General features: G+C 37.1%; 1 protein-coding gene across 1 annotated transcript; it reads right to left on the reverse strand.

Moving 5' to 3' along the window:
- Positions 1-84: 84 nt before the first annotated feature.
- Positions 85-15,917, reverse strand: LOC149003492 (putative ATP-dependent DNA helicase CHR12). The gene is made up of 12 exons (XM_089136339.1): positions 15,516-15,917; positions 14,354-14,510; positions 12,861-12,925; positions 12,442-12,630; positions 11,921-12,070; positions 9,859-10,248; positions 8,244-8,503; positions 7,917-8,132; positions 5,838-6,045; positions 5,567-5,720; positions 4,642-5,244; positions 85-1,186 (listed from the first exon to the last, which is right to left on the reverse strand). The coding sequence occupies exons 1-12, from the start codon at positions 15,741-15,743 to the stop codon at positions 462-464; spliced, it is 3,345 nt and encodes a 1,114-aa protein (XP_088992465.1). The 5' UTR covers positions 15,744-15,917; the 3' UTR covers positions 85-461.
- Positions 15,918-17,490: the final 1,573 nt, after the last annotated feature.

Consider the following 17,490-nt stretch of genomic DNA (forward strand, 5'->3'; position numbering starts at 1 on the left):
ATAGCAGAAGCAGTATTTCTTGTAGAAAATCAGATTAATGAAAAGCAGCAGGTTAATCATTTAAGCCTCTGGAACTGATTGATCTGTTACTAGATAAACAATGTATAATTTCCTATTTGCTGCACAAGATGTTACATTTGAGTACTACAAAGAAAGGGCAGGTGGGAGTGGGTGTTTAAAGCAGAGCATAACCATGCTGCTAAAGCCTTCTCGAGAAACTTCTGATTTGCAGCACCAAAATTTAACATTGTAGTACAGATCAGGTGGCGTGTCACCAGCAAGAGAGAGAAGAGGTGGCTTATAGCATGAGCAGGCTACACTGAAGCGCAGAGAAATAGCCACCCTGAGATCTGCATGACTACATGATCACCACCCGAAGAATAGGACTGCGTGGAACTATAATACATTAAAACTCATTCGAGCTACACATAAATACATCCTTCAAAATGATTTGGGGTGTATCAGACCCATCCATTTAGTCTGCTGTTATAATTCTGCCCTCTTACATCAGATGATGATGAACTCGGAGCACCATGGCTTGATCTCTTCTTCTTATGGGTCTTCCATGTAAAGATATCCCCGCTCCAGCTACTTCCCCTGAGACCTTCATTTTCAGGTGTGTTGCACTGTGTTGGTCCAGATTTAAGCTTCTTAGGTGTCCAACCTGAGAAATCTTCAGTTGTATCTTCTCTCACTGTAGATTCATCCAGACTCGTCGTGTCAAATTCTTTTTGCTCTCCCCCTAAATTATCACTAAGAGATTCATTTGCCTCATCAAGAAGCTGCTGCTGTTCTTTCCTCCTCCCTCTAGTCATTAGCTTTGACAAATCTGCACCATTTTCAACAGCCTTTATCCACTGTACGTCACTCAATGTGTCAGCGTAAACGACCTCTTTTCTTTGTCGCTTCCCTGTAATCTGGTTGACTTCAGTATCAAAGTCTTTGGCCTTGTCTCTCTTATCATCAGATGCAGCATATGCCCATTCAGGTACTTCATGTTCCTCCATCAACCTTGATCTGTAGTTCTCCCTTTGCTGCCTTTCCTCATCCATTCTCTCAAACAACCAGAATTCCTCATCTGTTCGAGCTGCTAGACGGTTGATTTCTCTCTCACTTGGCACATCTGTCCCAAGTGAATTTGTACCTCTTCGCATGATCTCCTGCAACATCTCTTTTCTATCCTGAGCTGCAGAAAGGAGCAATCAGTTTACTGCACCCAAGTTTCTTGGCATAATTGATCTCACACAATCAATTCAGTTAACAATAGAAGATAGTTTAAAATATTCCTGGTAATTTATAGATATACTAACAGAGCAGGTGGACCCTCTAAAAATGAATATAACCATTCAAAAGTGAATCCAATTGCAAGGAACCAGCCTGATTCCAGTACCTGAATAACAGAGATTTGTTCATATATTCCTGAAAATTGCTATAAATACATTATAGAGTATGCTGATCCCCCCCCCCCCCCCCAAAAAAAAAAAAAAAAAAGAAGAAGAATAATCTATTATAGATATCTATAGCAATAACAGCTGATTTAACATGTGCAAGATTATAGTTCATGCACACAAGCACCAATAAAGTTCGTGTACACCAATGAAAGTCATAGAAAATACTAATGCAGCGGATTTCTGAAGCATCCAGATTAATTGGTTCAGAAACAGATTATACTTATACATCACATGATTATTTTTTAAGGCTGAAATGCATATCCTTGTCTAGAAATTAAGGGGCCAAAATCCAGAGCAGGCCTTCACACTTGCAGCCTAAGCTTTTAACATCATGCTGTTGCGGAGATTTTTTTAGCTAGTGTCAGTTGAAGAAGAAAGAAACCAGAAAGAAGACTCAGAAGCAAACTAATGGTTAGAAGTAACCTTTATTAACAGATTTACAGAGTAATGATCCCTGCAAAGTTACCAAACTGGCATGACTAAAGAATTTAAGTACAGTTTAAATCAAATGGACATAAAAATTCAACTTGGGTCAAGGCTTTAAATTTCTGAATCATCACAAAATCACAACTATTTGATTAAAAGATTATATCACATAATTGGAGTAACCTAATACAGACAAGAACTGAGGCACTACTGAAATGTTCCTAAGAGTAAGTAATTTTCACAGAAACCCTAGACTGAACCTTATCAAGTACAAAATCATGGCACAATTTTTCCTAGGTATTATTCTTTCGGAGAGGTAGACCACATAGCAACTTCTTTTAATACGTAATTTGCAAATAAATCTAGTAAAAACTTCCCTCTTTTTCTTTCTCTAGTTAGAAACCACACAAATGTAGCACATGCTTCATGGTATTCAGTGCTGGGTATTGACATTACAGTAACTGGCAAGGGAAATGTGTGAACTAAGTTTCAAGCATTACATCTGATATATATTCATACTTTTGGGCAGGGTTTTCCACGCTGCAATTGGGGGATCCACCACACCACACCATTTGTGGTGCAGGAAATATGGTTTCATCAATACAGCCACCCCCATGTTTAGGGAGGGGAGAGATACCATGGGTCGCACATGGTTCCAATCCTTTTCTCCTCACATTCTAAGAAACCTTTTTCAAGAAAACAATGATATCTACAAATTAAAATATCTCTGCAGCACAAATTCTTTCTTTCCTCTTTTTTTGGGGTGGGGTGGGGTGCTGTGGGGGTATTGAACGAAACAAATTAAAGAAAAAAGAAGAAGAATACAAGCCCACAATGGCACAACCAGTTAAAGCTGGGCTCTCTTACTCCTTCCACATGCTGCCCCCCCCCGCCCCCGCTCCAAAAATAAAAAAAATAAAATAAGAGTGCCAAAAGAAAGACCTATAAAGTGGAAGCACAAACATATGCGAGACAAGCCCGTGTCAAAATGGAATAGTGTCTGTAGTGCCAAATCTGTAAAGAAACTCCTTGACTGACCAGCTGATCATGTAATAAGAAGTTTACACGTGAAGTGGGGAACTTTATCTCACAACATCGACAACTCCAAGGACCATCCCTACCAGGAAACATCCAAGATGTGCTGGTGTTATTGGGTTCAAATTTTAAAATTGATCTCTGGTGCATTAGCAATCTCTCATTTCAATGACATGTTACTTATTACCAATCAAGTGACCTATTTTATTAAACTATCATTATGTTTAGTTCATACTAAATAAAGACAATAATTCAAAGAGGGTTATATATCACATGGTGTAGATCCCAACCTCGAAGACCTTACTCTATTGTGCTGCCAGGAAACTCGAATTCTCAGTTCTTGAGCATAAAAGATAAAACACCTAACACCGGTGAAAATGGATTTAACCCAAAAAGTGGTAATGGCATCTGTATCATACTATTTTTTGGGGTCAAATACATCATACTAAATTATACTATAAATGCATGAACTGAAGCCAATTTTCCAGTACTCAAAATACCCTCAAATAGTCATTGTAGTTCCATATACATCCTTTTGACTACTCCACTCCCTAATAAATTCTACTCTCTCCCTCACCCCCCCCCTCACACAACTTTTCCAGTTGTCAGTAAATAAAGTAAAACGTATAAACAAAATTATATAATTATTAAAATTAACATTAATATATATTCCTCACCCAATTCCATATAGTAATTACCAATAAACAATCCGAGAAGATTCATTAATTGAAAAACCTGCAAATAATTCTGATAATATCAATACATTCCCTGACTCCTACACTTCCCAACCAAACCTTTTTATTTTACTACCCAAAAGAAAACCTACACCTTTTTATTTCTTTTCTTTGTCTCTTTCTATCTCCGAGTCTCTAAGTTTTCCAAGCACAGTCAACTTAGCACCACTTGCCCCATATCCTTATCTGTCTCTCCCATTTTTATACCTTAACTGTGTATAAAGTAACTGAATTGACATCAGTTGGTATACCTAATTCACCCTTCTAGGCAGAACAAGATTTCAATTTGGCTGATGACACAATTCTCTAGCTTTAAATGATGGGTAGTATATTAATAATAATTCAGATTTGAACACATGCCAACACGTGCAAGTTTATTAGTAATACCATAAAAGCACGAACTGGAGAGTCATGGATATTTTTTCAATTCCTAAAAAGAACTTATTCATTAATTGAAGAGATATTGAAAATTGATGTCCAAATTGCAACTTTACACTACATAACTACAATAATAGTTAATATTAATTTCATCCCATTTTTTAAGAACTCATAAATAAATAATTGGTTACTTTAATCAAAATCGAAATTATACCTATCACAATTGTTGCATCTAATCGGCTACCAATCGGATACTTTTAAGTTCCTAGTTTACTTTAAATAATAGTAGTAATTTCTCCATGTATCTTCTTGTCCCCCATTTCCCAAGAAACTCCTCCACTTCCCAATACAATCTTCTTAAAATAATAAAATAAATAAATAAAAAAAAAACATATTACAGAGATCAGAGACCAATTGATCCATCAACATAGTATTAGTCATGCTTTCAGAATCATATTTGGATACGAGTTAATACATGCAGTTGCACTTGCAACTTTACTATATATAAAAGGTTGGTGTTTTCAAAAAGACGCCTGTAGTGGAATTGAAAAAAAATGACCAGAAAATATAATCACCACAGCATGTCACCTTTATATGATTAAGAATAAGAAACAAACCTGTGGAGGTTGTATTGAATAGCCCTGCCTGAATGACCTTGGCATCAATGCCCATTTTCTGTTTTGCACGCTCCAGGATAACTTCTTCAATCGATCCAACACTAATCAACACAAAGACCCTCACTTCCTTCTTCTGCCCTATACGATGGGCACGATCCTCTGCCTGCTGATCCATTTGGGGGTTCCAATCACTATCAAATATTATAACAGTATCTGCAGTTTGTAAGTTTAGACCCAGGCCCCCTGCACGGGTGCTCAAAAGAAACATGAAATAAGGCGAGTCTGGTGCATTGAATTGCTTAAGTAGAGTCCCTCTTTCTTCTGTCTTTGTGGTGCCATCAAGTCTAAGATACTTGTAATCATGTAGTTGCAAATAAATTTCAAGGATGTCCATCAGACGGGTCATTGTTGAGAAAAGCAGAATTCTATGCCCTGTTCTTTTGAGTTTTGGAAGCAAGCGGTCAAGAAGCTCAAATTTGCCTGATGCTCTGACGATTTCCTCCTTGCGCCATATGTTGTATTCACCCACAAAGAGATAGGGGTGATTACAACACTTCCTGAGTTGCATTGATAGATTCTGGAGACTCTTGGACTTCCCAGATCCTGCACATTCCTGTCTTGTTAGTAAAAATATCAGAATATTTTCTCTCTTTCAAAGTTCATGGAGGGCCAAAAAAAATAAAAAATCCTAATTAATCAGCTTAAGTAAGTGGGAAAGGAAAATGTTGTCACATAATAATAGCAATGCTGATATATGACGAAATTACCAAGACATGGCAAAGAACCCAGGAGAAATAAAATAAGAGTTAACAGGAGGAACTATGCAGGAAAAGCAGAACTGCAAGTGCTACTTGATCAGTGCATCAATACATATTTTTCTCTTCTCTTTTGCTAAAGAGCTAACAAGCACAACAAGTAGACATACCAGTATCCAACCCAACTCTTCCCAAGTCAGTGACCTGTTGATAGTATACTTTCTGCCATGCTGACATATCACATTTCAGAATGACCTGTATTTTCCCAGGAAGGAACTTCTCCACCTCAGCTTTCTTCCTCCTAAGTATGAAAGGCCTTATAACCTGGATGCTCAGGAAAAATGATTATAACTATAGAAGATTCCAATACAAATATTGTGTACAGTTAGAAAGATTCCAATACAAATATTGTGTACAGTTAGAGAAGGTGCCGACACCCACCTGATGTAAACGGCGAATAATCAGTAACTCTTCTTCGTCTGAAATACTAACATCGCATCGATCTGCAAAGGGTGCATTAAACCACTCCTCGAAATTCTCTACTGAATTAAAGATGGTGGGGAGGAGAAAATTAAGCAGTGCCCACAACTCCTGCAAAGTATTCTGTATAGGGGTACCGGTTAATAGAAGCCTCCGCCTAATTTTGTAGCTGCACAATGGGATAGATGCAATTAGAAATACCTACAACAGTTCTCCTTGGAGGACATAACAAAACTGTCTTGGAAAGATCAATACAAAGAACCCAAAGAAACAACAAAAGATAAAAAAATTATATTGAATTTTTGACAATTTAAAGTATTGTACACACTACTTTCAGAAGAATGTTGATAGCTAATTTACTTTGTGGAGTTTGAACCAACATAGATATGTAATGTTCCACAAGTGGTTCAGATCCTTCACATGTGATACAATTTCAGATGCAATGAAGCAGCTGTAAACCATTAAATGGAAATCAATGGGGGTATAAGTTCTAGCTTGAACTAAGACCGCATTGAAGGGAAACTTATGAAACCAAACTACTTTTTTATACCTTGGGATCAGCACTGCTTTCAAGCATAGAAGCCAATTGCAGGCCATCTACACAATGGCATTGGAATACTAAAGAATAAGAAAGAACACCACTACATCTCTTATTTCCTTGTATTTGCTTTTTCTGATCAGTTTTTTCCTGAGATATTGTTGAGCTTGATCTAAAGTTGACATAATTTGGAAGGGAAAATTGCCATGTCCAAGTTCATGAAAGCACAAGTTACAGAACTCCAGTTCACCTAAATACACATCAGGCAGCATGTGTTATGGTAAAAGAACTGAAATAATTTCCTAGCTCTACTGCTTCTATAAAAGAACATATAAACGAAACACTGAAGCCTAAGAGTGTGTTAAAAAGGATGAGGGGAAAACTAGAAAAGACAGAACATGGAATGGAAAAAACTGAGGTGATCTAGGAGGGTTGCGAAAAGAATGTAGTTTGACGACAGCGTTATAATGTGGTACAACCCCTTTTTATGGAATCCACAGAGTGCAGTGGTAAGGAGTGACGTGACACAGATTAGAGGAGTTAAATACTGCGGGGCAGACCAAATGTGACATGGGAAGAAGTAGAGATAGAAGATATGGATCTTAGCCTGACCTTACAAGATCTTAAAAAGACTTACGTGGCAAAGCATATCTTTTAAAAGCTTAGCTGAGTCAAGTTCAGGTGAGGAGAGCCATATTGGTGTCTAACTCAGTTGACTTCGCATGCAAATTCTTTGATAGAAAAATTAAATGTTTTTTATACAATTCACATAAGATCATAAATTTTCACAACCCATTCGCTCTAAATTACTAGGGATAATGTAACCGAGCATAGTTTACCATTTATGCTCCCTTACAAAACAAAGAGGAACCACCCCCCAACCTTCCCCAACTCTTACTATGAACAAAGGAGAAAGTGTCATGATCATAGTCACAGTTTAACCAACTGGAATCACATTGAGCTTGACTTCAATAAGCATATGCTCTTTGTTACACTTGTGTGGGAAAAGGGATAAGGAGGAAGAAGAAATACATCAGTATATTAACTCTTTTATACAGGTAATTAGCAGGCACTAAATCATGCAACCTCAAAAACAGAATGACATTCTGGCTCATCATTAACAATCTGAATTTCCATTAACCCTCTAAACCGAAGGAGAGAAAAATGATCTAAAAGTTACTCAGTCAACATGATAAAAGAAATGAATTTATCTTGGAGATGCTAATAAAGCATGTTAAATTACCATTGATTCATCAACAACTACCAAGTGTTTAGTGTCAACATATTGATATACTAAAAAGAAAAGAATAATAGTATGTACAATAGAATTGACATACACAAGAAGATAATGATTACACCATGGAAGAAGAAATAGCAATGATTTATCAGCATTTTAATTGTGGTCTTGGGTTTCCAATTTTGAAGCAGGCCGCCAGGGGGGGGGACTCAAGGAACAATAAGGAAAGGAAAACAATGCTCTGTAAATAGTACAACAAACGTACTCTGCCAATGTCCGTGCAAGAGCACACTCATGATTTTTCAACCTATGTCCTTCATCAACGATCAAGTAATGCCACTGAATTTTCTTCAAAAATGATTTGTCTCGCATAATAAGATCATAATGGGTTAACATCACATTGAATTTCCCTTCTCCAGAATATTCCTCCCTCATAATCTTTCTTTCATCTTGACGGCCATCATATAAAACAGCTATGATACTGGATGGTAAAAAATATCAATAAAATGAGTAAAATGAGAAAAGAATTATAAAAGATAACACAAAAATAAAAAAGCTACGATAAGAAGGATGCAGGATCTTCAAACAGTACCTAGGGACCCATGTTGCAAATTCATTAACCCAATTCGGCAATACAGCCTTTGGAGCTACAATTAAGTGGGGCCCCACCACACCCTTTTTCTCCATTAGATATGCAACCAATGATATGGTCTGAATTGTCTTTCCTAATCCCATCTCATCAGCTAAAATCCCATTTAGATTGTTGTTAAACAAAGACAGCATCCACTGAAGTCCTTCCAGCTGATATGGCCTTAATTCTCCCCCTTGAAGCATGGCTGGTTGCTCCGTCACCTGTAGAGTAAAATTTTAGATTCTATGCTCATAAATGAAATATTTATCGAGATACTAAATCTTGCTAGAAATCAAGTGTAACTTTGGCCTCCTAATTATACGAACAGTTTCAGGATATTTGTAGTAATAGTCATATGGATGTGCTATACTTGATCAGAAAGTGGAATTTCCGCACACATACGCCTACAGACCACAGTGCCACACCCACACACAGAGTGATGCAGAGGACATCCTAATTCATGAGTTATGAAAATTGATCTCAATTGGATGCTTGGGGTTCACAGAACTTCTAATGGAAATTTTCCATAAAACAACTAGAGGAGAAGCCTTTGTGTGAGGGTTAAGTTGCATCGTTGCAACTTACTGGTTAAAATTTGGAAGAAAAAAAAAAGCCTCTGCTGTACAGCAAGGGGCAAGGATATATACTTATATTCCTCCCAGACCCTGTATTAGCAGGACCCTCATGTACCCAGATGCTCTATCATGGAAAGTTGGGAAGAACATCCAATTTCAATAAATTTATGAGGCCATTAGAGGAAGAAAAGAGGGGATGGGAAGAAGCGTAATCATTTCAAGACTTAAAGAACTGCAATAAGCATCAAAATATGAACAAAGAAATGTGGTCCTATACTTGTGCCTCTGAGAAGAAATATGGTTCATATGTTCTTTCCCCAAGGCCACAGATAAGAGATACAGGGAAAATGTAATGTAAGATCATGAACAATCATAGCCTTCAGAAAGTATAAAACATCACTTCTGTTATGTAGCTTACTCAAAACAACCACAGGAGATAAATATTTAGTGGAGTCTTCCTCTCCAACATAGTTTACCTTATAATTTGAGTTAGGTAGCACTGGAATCTACATCATAATACAAGACTTTCGAGTCTAATTGTTTTAAAAAGAAATTAAAAAAATCTCAAAATAGTTATATATAACTATGTCCAAAATTAATCACTTACCTTGATTATATAGTTCAACCAAAGCTGAATATGCAAATAATTGCTCAAAAACAATTGTCTCATTTTACTAGTAATTTTACAAGCCAATTAATTCCAAATTAAATCCTGAATTTTCTCAGCTCTATCTTTTCCCAAGTCATTTCATACTAATGCAATACCAGTTAGATGGCTGTGAATGTTTAGCAAACTGAATGTGCAGATCTATTGCTACACCATGCCATACATGCAATAGCACACAAGTAGACATATAAAAGCACACTGAATTAAGCCTAAATACAGAGAATACAATTTAACCCCTCACCCCCAAACAATAAATAAATAAAAATAAATAAAAATTCAAAGAATACAAGAAGTCTAACATAACTGAAACCCTAGGAAAACAAGACTTATGTACCTTCTCCTCAATTGAATGAATGACAGAATTGTACTGCCTCTGGCCTTCAAGTAAATCATTTGTCTTAGCATGGCTATCAGAATCTACATCAACCAGGTCAATATCTTCATCCCCAGGTTCTTTACTCTCAGACATAGACAAATGAGAAGGATCATCTGTATCCGAGCCTTTCAGAGGTTCTATGGCATTATGTTCAGCATCCTTTTGCCTTTGAACTGCAGCTCCCAGACGAACAAGAAGGTCATTGGTTTTTCCAAGAAGGGTTGTCAATCGTTCATTCTTGCTCTCCTCCAGCAAACGCATGTATGCTTCTTGGTCATCAGCTTTAAGTGCCTGGAACCTCAATTTTTCTGCTCTTGTAGCACGTTGCCTCTGCCTTGCATGCCATGCCTATTACAGTGTTTGAGGACAGATAAGGAGTCAGAAATTCCAATATGATAACCAGATATCTGTTTTTTGTTTTTTTCCCTCTCTCCTGTCTCCCCACCCCCAATCTCTTTGTTTCTTGGCTAGGTTAATAAGTAGGCCCTATTAATGTCTTGGGCATGAAATTTCTCTGGAGTTTCACAATCATTCATTTATTTTCCATACCTTATTAGGAGACTTATGGAAAGGTATAAAGAATGTAAAAAAGATTATTATTACATAATCTTTATTGACCTATAAAATAAACCTATGATAGAGTCCCTAAAGAGTTAATTTGAGTGAAGAGAAACGTTTCAAGTAATATGTAGACACAGTTAAGGATATGTGTGATGGTTCACTGACAAGTGTAAGAAAGGTGGTGAATCCCAATTATAGTTGCGTTACATCAAGGTCCATATTTATTTGAACATACAATGGAAGATTAGCCAAAGACATTCAAAATGAGGTTCCTTGGTGTATGCTTTTTGCTGATGATATTGTTTTGATAGATGAGATCATGAGATACAAGAAAGGATTAATATAAAGTTAGAGCTATTGAGAGCAACTTTGGAATGAAAAGATTTTAAACCAAGTAGAATGAAAACATAATATCTAGTGTGTAACTTTGGTTGTGATCAAAGAAATAATGAGGTGATGAAACTTGATGAGATGGAGATTCCGCAAGGTGAATATTTTAGGTACCTTGGCTTAATCATAAATAAAGAAGGTGATATAGAAGATGATGCTTCTCAAAGAATTGATGGAAAAAAAGAAGATTAAGTAGAGAGGTGTGTACAAGGTGTTGTGTGATCAACATGTACCTTTAAAGCTCAAAGGAAAATTCTACAGAACTATTGTACGACTAGCTATGATGTATGGTGCAAAGTATTGGGCTATAAGAAACACCATATAGATAAACTTAATGTAGTAGAAATGAGGATGCTGAGATGGATGAGTGGCAAAACTAAGATGATCAAGTAAAGGAACAATTATATTAGAGTTGGTATAGGAGTAGCTCCAATAAATAATATGCTACGAGAAAGTCGTTTGAGGTGGCACAACCACGTTAAATGAAGGGTCTTTAAATGCCTCTATGTGGAGAAGTGATTTAATCCAAATTGAAAGAACTAGCATAGCTAGAATAACCTAGGAGAAGTTGTGAGAAAGGATACGCACGGCTTACGCCTTGTATCTACTATGGCCTCAAAATGAGCTGATTGGAAGGCAAGGAACCATGTAGCCAAACCCATTTAGTTGGGATAAGGCTTGTGGCCTCTGTTCTTGTAATTAAGATATTAAGATTATAAGGTGGAGAAATATTTTTTGAGTTATTCAGGACAATAGTATAGCCATTATAGAAGTGTACTGTACTCTAAAACTGGAGAAACATGTCAATGGATAAGTTTTCTGATATCAACATTTTTCATTGCATTTTCTGTGGTGTTAACTCATTGCCAAGCGTAACCAAGTATTGGCAAGCAAGTTAGATGCTGAAAAGGAGAAAATGGTGAACTACTCAATCCTCCAATTTCCAAGTTTGAAGCTTCTAATTGCAAACACAGGATAACAGAACAAGAATAAAATTTTACATTGATGATCAACATAAAACCAGATTGAGAAGTCTTTTTCTTTCTAAAGAGAGGGAGAGAAGACATGCCTGAACTCCATCATTCCTTTGTTTCCGGCGCTTCATTGCAGCTTGTGCTTGCAATTGGAACTCACGAGCAGTATTGAGAAGATCAGCAAAAAATTTCCTTTTTCTGGTCTCTATTACATTCTTTTCCTCCCCCTCTAACCTTGACAACCTCTGCAACAAGGAAATTGCATAGCAGTGCATAACAAAATATTAGGAAAAAGAGAAGAAAGCATACTGCAAACTCTTAAGCATAATCCTGACCTCAAAGCCACAATCTAGGCACATATCTGAGGGTATATCCAAACAGTATAGTTATAGCCATCAAGTAATTACCATGTCAAACTCTTTCTTCACTATCCAAGATACTTTGATGGATGAGATAAATTGACAAAACAATTTTGTTGTAGCAGGTAAAAAAATTTCACAAAGAATACCTAATTGAGACCCATAAAATAGCAGCTCTAACTCTTTCAAGTGGAGATCAGCCCAAATCCTCATTAATAAAAGAATCCATGGGAATAACTAATGCATATACTACTAACCTCTGCATCCCGTTTCTTTCGCAAGCGTTCATCAGTTCCCATTGCAAAAACATCTGTCACACCATACAAAGGGCGATGCAATCTCATCATTCCCCAATCGAACAACTGCTTCTCAGGATATGCACATTTATCACGAAGCCAGTGCTCTGAATTCACATCAGATCGAACCTTTCTTTGCAACTCCGCTAACTGGTAGAAAAAGAATTCTTGTCCACAAGGACAGGACACATGTCATTCCTCTGTTAAATTGTGGGTTTTTTTTTTCTTCTTCTTCTTGGGGGATGGGGGAAATGATCAAAGAACAAGAAGAACTATCACATAAAGCATTCAAAGCACTTCCTGTCCTTTTTTTAGGGGTTGAGGGTGGGGATCTGGAATGACTGAATACAATTAAGCTTGGTTTGTAAATCAAAGGTTACCTTTAGCCCATAAAGCTCAAGCAAGCACTTCATCTGCAGGACCTCACCTCTACTTGAAGGCAATTCTGGTTCATTATAAGGTATAAATGTAAGCTCTGGGGAACAAATTTCAAGGTAAAAACCGGAAAAGGAGAAAGTATAGCTCTATGTGAAAAAAAATATGTTCTTGGTTTTCATTGTAGCCACAAAAGATGTGTGCCCTTCAGATTAGTGTTTGGGGAACTTAAGCATTTGTAATGCCAAAGAAGAAAAACCCCACAGAAATATGATTCAAATGCATGGGATGATAAATATCATATAAGTGTACAATCCAAAATGTAAAAGTCAGAACATAACATTCATTATATAAGTGGCAAACTTTGTTGCTTAGGTAAAAGTGATCCATATAACACATTGAGCAAAAAAACCACAGTTGAGGGCAGAACATTGACAGGAGACCTTCACAAACCAGCATGACTCTGTGCCAAAACACACAGTCAATACCCGCACAGAAATCATGAGAAACCTATACAATGTCTAGGAACTGGAATTTAGCATTCTTTCCAGTACTCCATCACCAAAATATATAGAGAATCTAGTAAAGGAGTTTTCCAATGCCAAAAATATCAGCACAGAGGGATGAAAGTAACTTCCATTCAATAGACCGTTTCCTTGAATCGTGTGCCCCTAAATTTTCAACAGTTGGAAGGCAAAATATTTGCTTGGGCTGTAAAGAACAATAGCCAAACAGAATGTGCACACAAAAAGCCATTGAGTGCCACTTGCAACTTTTACATGTTTGAAGTAGGATAACAATACGATGCCCAGTAACAAAGTCAAGCCTAAAATTGAATCTATTCCTTCGAGGCTTCAACGAACTTCAAACAGATAGGTTATGCATTTGCCACAGTGAAACACTCTTGCTTTCAGAGCCAGAGGCCCTGAGTTCCCTTCCCCTGTGGAACATTTACTTCAATATAGTTCATCAAGAGGGGGGGGGTTTGGAGAAGGGGACCAGGAGGTCCAGGACAAGTGACTGGCAGATTGAGGCAGGGTAATCTGAACTAAGCACAAATTTGCTGTATAACTGAAACTTAACCATTTCATCAGTTGAATCTGTCCTACTCAACCCATATCCAGGTGTATCAATATGCCTTTGTCGATTATCTTTAGGTTACCTAGTACATTGTCTTAGATTTTCATTATTAAATCTAGGATCATAAGGAAAGATATGTTCCCTGAATATCCAGAAGACAACCATAACTTATTCTTCTTTGAATTAGCTGAATGATCCAGAAAATATTTTCATCTATGTTACTACAACAAGCACTTGACAACTTCACCTAGAACCAATCTAATATCAAATGCAGTTAGCACTTAGATGAGCATGTTAAAATATGATAATGCACATGGAAGCAGAATAGGATCAAGAGTGAAGTAAACATTTCACGTTGCTCATAAATACACAAGTAGAAATCTCAGATTTAAGATTCTTAGCAGGCTAGCAGGCAAACCTTCAAGCTCGGTTAAACGGCGCTGAATGTGGCTCCTAAAACGATTTTCCTTTGATTCTCTTAACCATAAACCCGACTTGCAATTTGGTCGTTGCTTCAACAGTGCATCCTCAAACTCAGTAATTAAAGCTCCTCCATCAACAATCTGATGGCCACTCTGCACATAAAGGTTTTATAGAAATTCAAGTCCAGAGCAATCAAATAGTACATGAGAAGAATCAGTATAACAATATTAGAATGAATCAGCGTCGGATTTACTTTCATATAGCAGTATCTAAACAGTTTGATACACAATTCACATTAGCTTTCTGCCTAAAATGAGGTTTAACTGATTCACAAAATTAAAAATCATCTCTTGGACAACCTAACAGAAGTTGTCATTCAAGCAAAACTTCGTTTGATTTATCCAGCGTGATCCACTCATATTGTCACTCAGACCCCAACATACAAGGATCAACACTTCTGCCCAGAGATTTTCTCATAGAATGGGATAGAATCATTCATGTGGCCAACCTCAAAATTTTGGATAAATTAATGGTGTGAGGTCACTACAATCTCGTAGTGAGGATTACACACACCAAAGAGTTTATGCAACTTTTGTGATGGGTAATCCGAACTGAAATCCATTACCAACACTGAATCATAGGCTTTTAGGTAACAGTTAAAATTATCCTGGAACCCACGTAGCTGTGTTCATAGATTCAGTTCTCTGAATATACACCCCCCCCCCCGGTGCCCAATCACAAACTAAAATAAAACCAGAGAATGGTGATTTGCACTAGCCCATAAAGTTCAATGTAACAGAAAGAAAACATCCACCATTTTGTTCAAGGTTTATCACCCCTTTAAGTCACAAGACCCCACCAAAAATCATCAATATAAAAAACCCAGATTAAATTCCAACGCGCCCATCAGGAATTTAGAAAGAACAAACAAATAGAAAGGTTTCACACGACAGAGAAAGAGGGGGGGAGCCCAACGTATTCCACAATAAACCTATCCAGAAGAAGAGCAAAAGAAACCCAACAAGAGACCAATCCTTACCACGCGCAACAATACCGAAGTTCGTTGAGGCAACCTTCAAGGTCACCAAAAAGAAAACATACACACAATCCAATTGAACACAGTCAAAAAGGCGAAAAGGGAATGAAAGGATTCATACCGAATCATCCTCAGCGAGGAGATTGTCATCGTTATTGGGGGATTCGACACCAAATCCTCCTTCAAGCGTGTTATCTGCAGTGTCTTCATTTAGGAAAATAGAGGAAACAGAGTCTACGATGTCAGGAGGGAGAGGGAGGTTCCTGGATATGAGATTGAGGGCGTAGATCAAGGTCTTAGTTTTCTGAACCTGGTCGAGGGAGGCTCTACTCTCCGCCTGAGCCACCATGGCGGGAAAGAGCAAAAGATTGGAACGAGTATTTGAGATTTCAAATTATATAAGCACTAACGGTAATTCCCTTCTGCTTACAGTCTCTCTTCCCCTCTCTTTGGCTTCGCACAAGCCTTTCTCTCCTTTCTCTCTCTCTCTCTCTTTCTTGGGTCTTGGCCTTCTAGGTTTAGGTTCAATTCAATAAAGAGTATCGTATCATTACAAAGGATCGTATCGGGCCAGCGCAAAATATCTTGGGCTTTTATCAAGTGACAAGAACAACCTCAGAGTCCAAAACTCTCCCACAATTACCGAAACACCCTCCTGAATAACTCGAATTCCATGCGAAGGTGTAAGAGCAACAAACATAATTCCATTTCTGATTCCTACCCAAAAAAAATAATTTATTTCTAATTTGTGGCGGTTTTTGCGTAAACTTATTTTTTGGGAACTGAAAATCCCCAAACTAAATTTATTTTTTCGAAATTAATAATGAGAGTGTGGATCATTTCTCCTAACATGGAGCACTTTGTGCTATCCCATGATGGTATTACAACCACAAATTATATCGCCGCATATAATTCATGGTCAATAGATGTCGGGGTCCCCTATAATTCGTGGTCAACAGCTGTCGAGAAAGCACAGAGTGCTCCCCGTCAAGGAAGATGATCCGAACTCCTCCCAAGCTATATTTTGTTCACCTTGACTATACTTTAGGGGAATAATCTAAAATATAAGATGAGGCTTTGCACTTGTCCATAAACAAAATATAAATTATCCTTAACAGAAGGACCAATGGTCCAAATAGAAACAATTAAACTTTAGTAAAAGGTATTTAAACCTTGACACTAATTTGTTTAAAGGATTTTTGCAAATTCAATTGAGGGTTCTAAAAGAATACCATCTTGTTGTGCAAAGAAAACTGAATTGTTGGACATTCTATCAATAAGAAAATTTGCATCGAGCACACAATGCAGTGGCACTCGACCTTGAAAACGTGACCTTCTTCTGATATTCAAAACAAACCTAGCACATCTACCAAAAGATAGGAGGGAGCAAGCAAGTTAATTGCTTTCATAGAATTGGATTCCATGCACAAATTTTATCTAGAGCAAGCTTCAGGCATTTATCTAGAGCAAGCTTCAGGCATTAATAAATGACTATCAACTTTTCTTTTTTTTTTTTTTTTTTTTTTTTTTTAAGAAGAGATTTAAAAAAACAAAAAACGTTATTACAAACAATGGCATCTGGGTCACAACGACTCAAAAGCCAAGAATTGGACATATGTACAACTTTCAAAAGCTCCAATAAAAAGGTAGATTTGGTCAAAGAATCTGTCAAAGAGTTCGAGTTCTTCACTTCTTTGAAATAAAATTAAACACAAGTTATTCAAATGCATTGATGAGGAAAAAAATGTTCAAGAAAATCAGCTCAAATGCAAATTCCTCATTTGAATTAGATTCAATACTACGGCACTGGGCCCCCATCTTTTGGTTTGGAAAAGGCCTGCACGTATCGCATCAGCTTTAAAAGATTATCAACTCGGCCTCTAATACTAGAGTTACCCTAATAAGATGCATGGACAAACACAATAATTATGAAAATGTAATTTTTTATTTTATTTTATTTTATTGTAGATAAGAAAAAATGTTAGATGATGGATATAAATCAAGGTAAGATATGTACTTTGCCATTTTTGAAAGTTGGTGAAACGAAAACCCCTACGAAATGATATTGCACCGAAAAATCAGCAATTTATCACCGA

This window comes from Hakea prostrata, chromosome 10 (genome assembly GCF_041222555.1).
Source record: "Hakea prostrata isolate BN-2017 chromosome 10, UWA_Hpros_2, whole genome shotgun sequence".
Taxonomy (NCBI): Eukaryota; Viridiplantae; Streptophyta; class Magnoliopsida; order Proteales; family Proteaceae; genus Hakea; species Hakea prostrata.

Coding starts and splice junctions, on each gene's coding strand:
- LOC149003492 (XM_089136339.1), bottom strand. CDS start 15,743: ATGGTGGCTCAGGCGGAGAGTAGAGCCTCCCTCGACCAGGTTCAGAAA. Junction 12,071..12,441: donor GAAAGAAACGGGATGCAGAG/GTTAGTAGTATA, acceptor TCCTTGTTGCAG/AGGTTGTCAAGGTTAGAGGG. Junction 8,133..8,243: donor TTTGCAACATGGGTCCCTAG/GTACTGTTTGAA, acceptor TTTACCATCCAG/TATCATAGCTGTTTTATATG.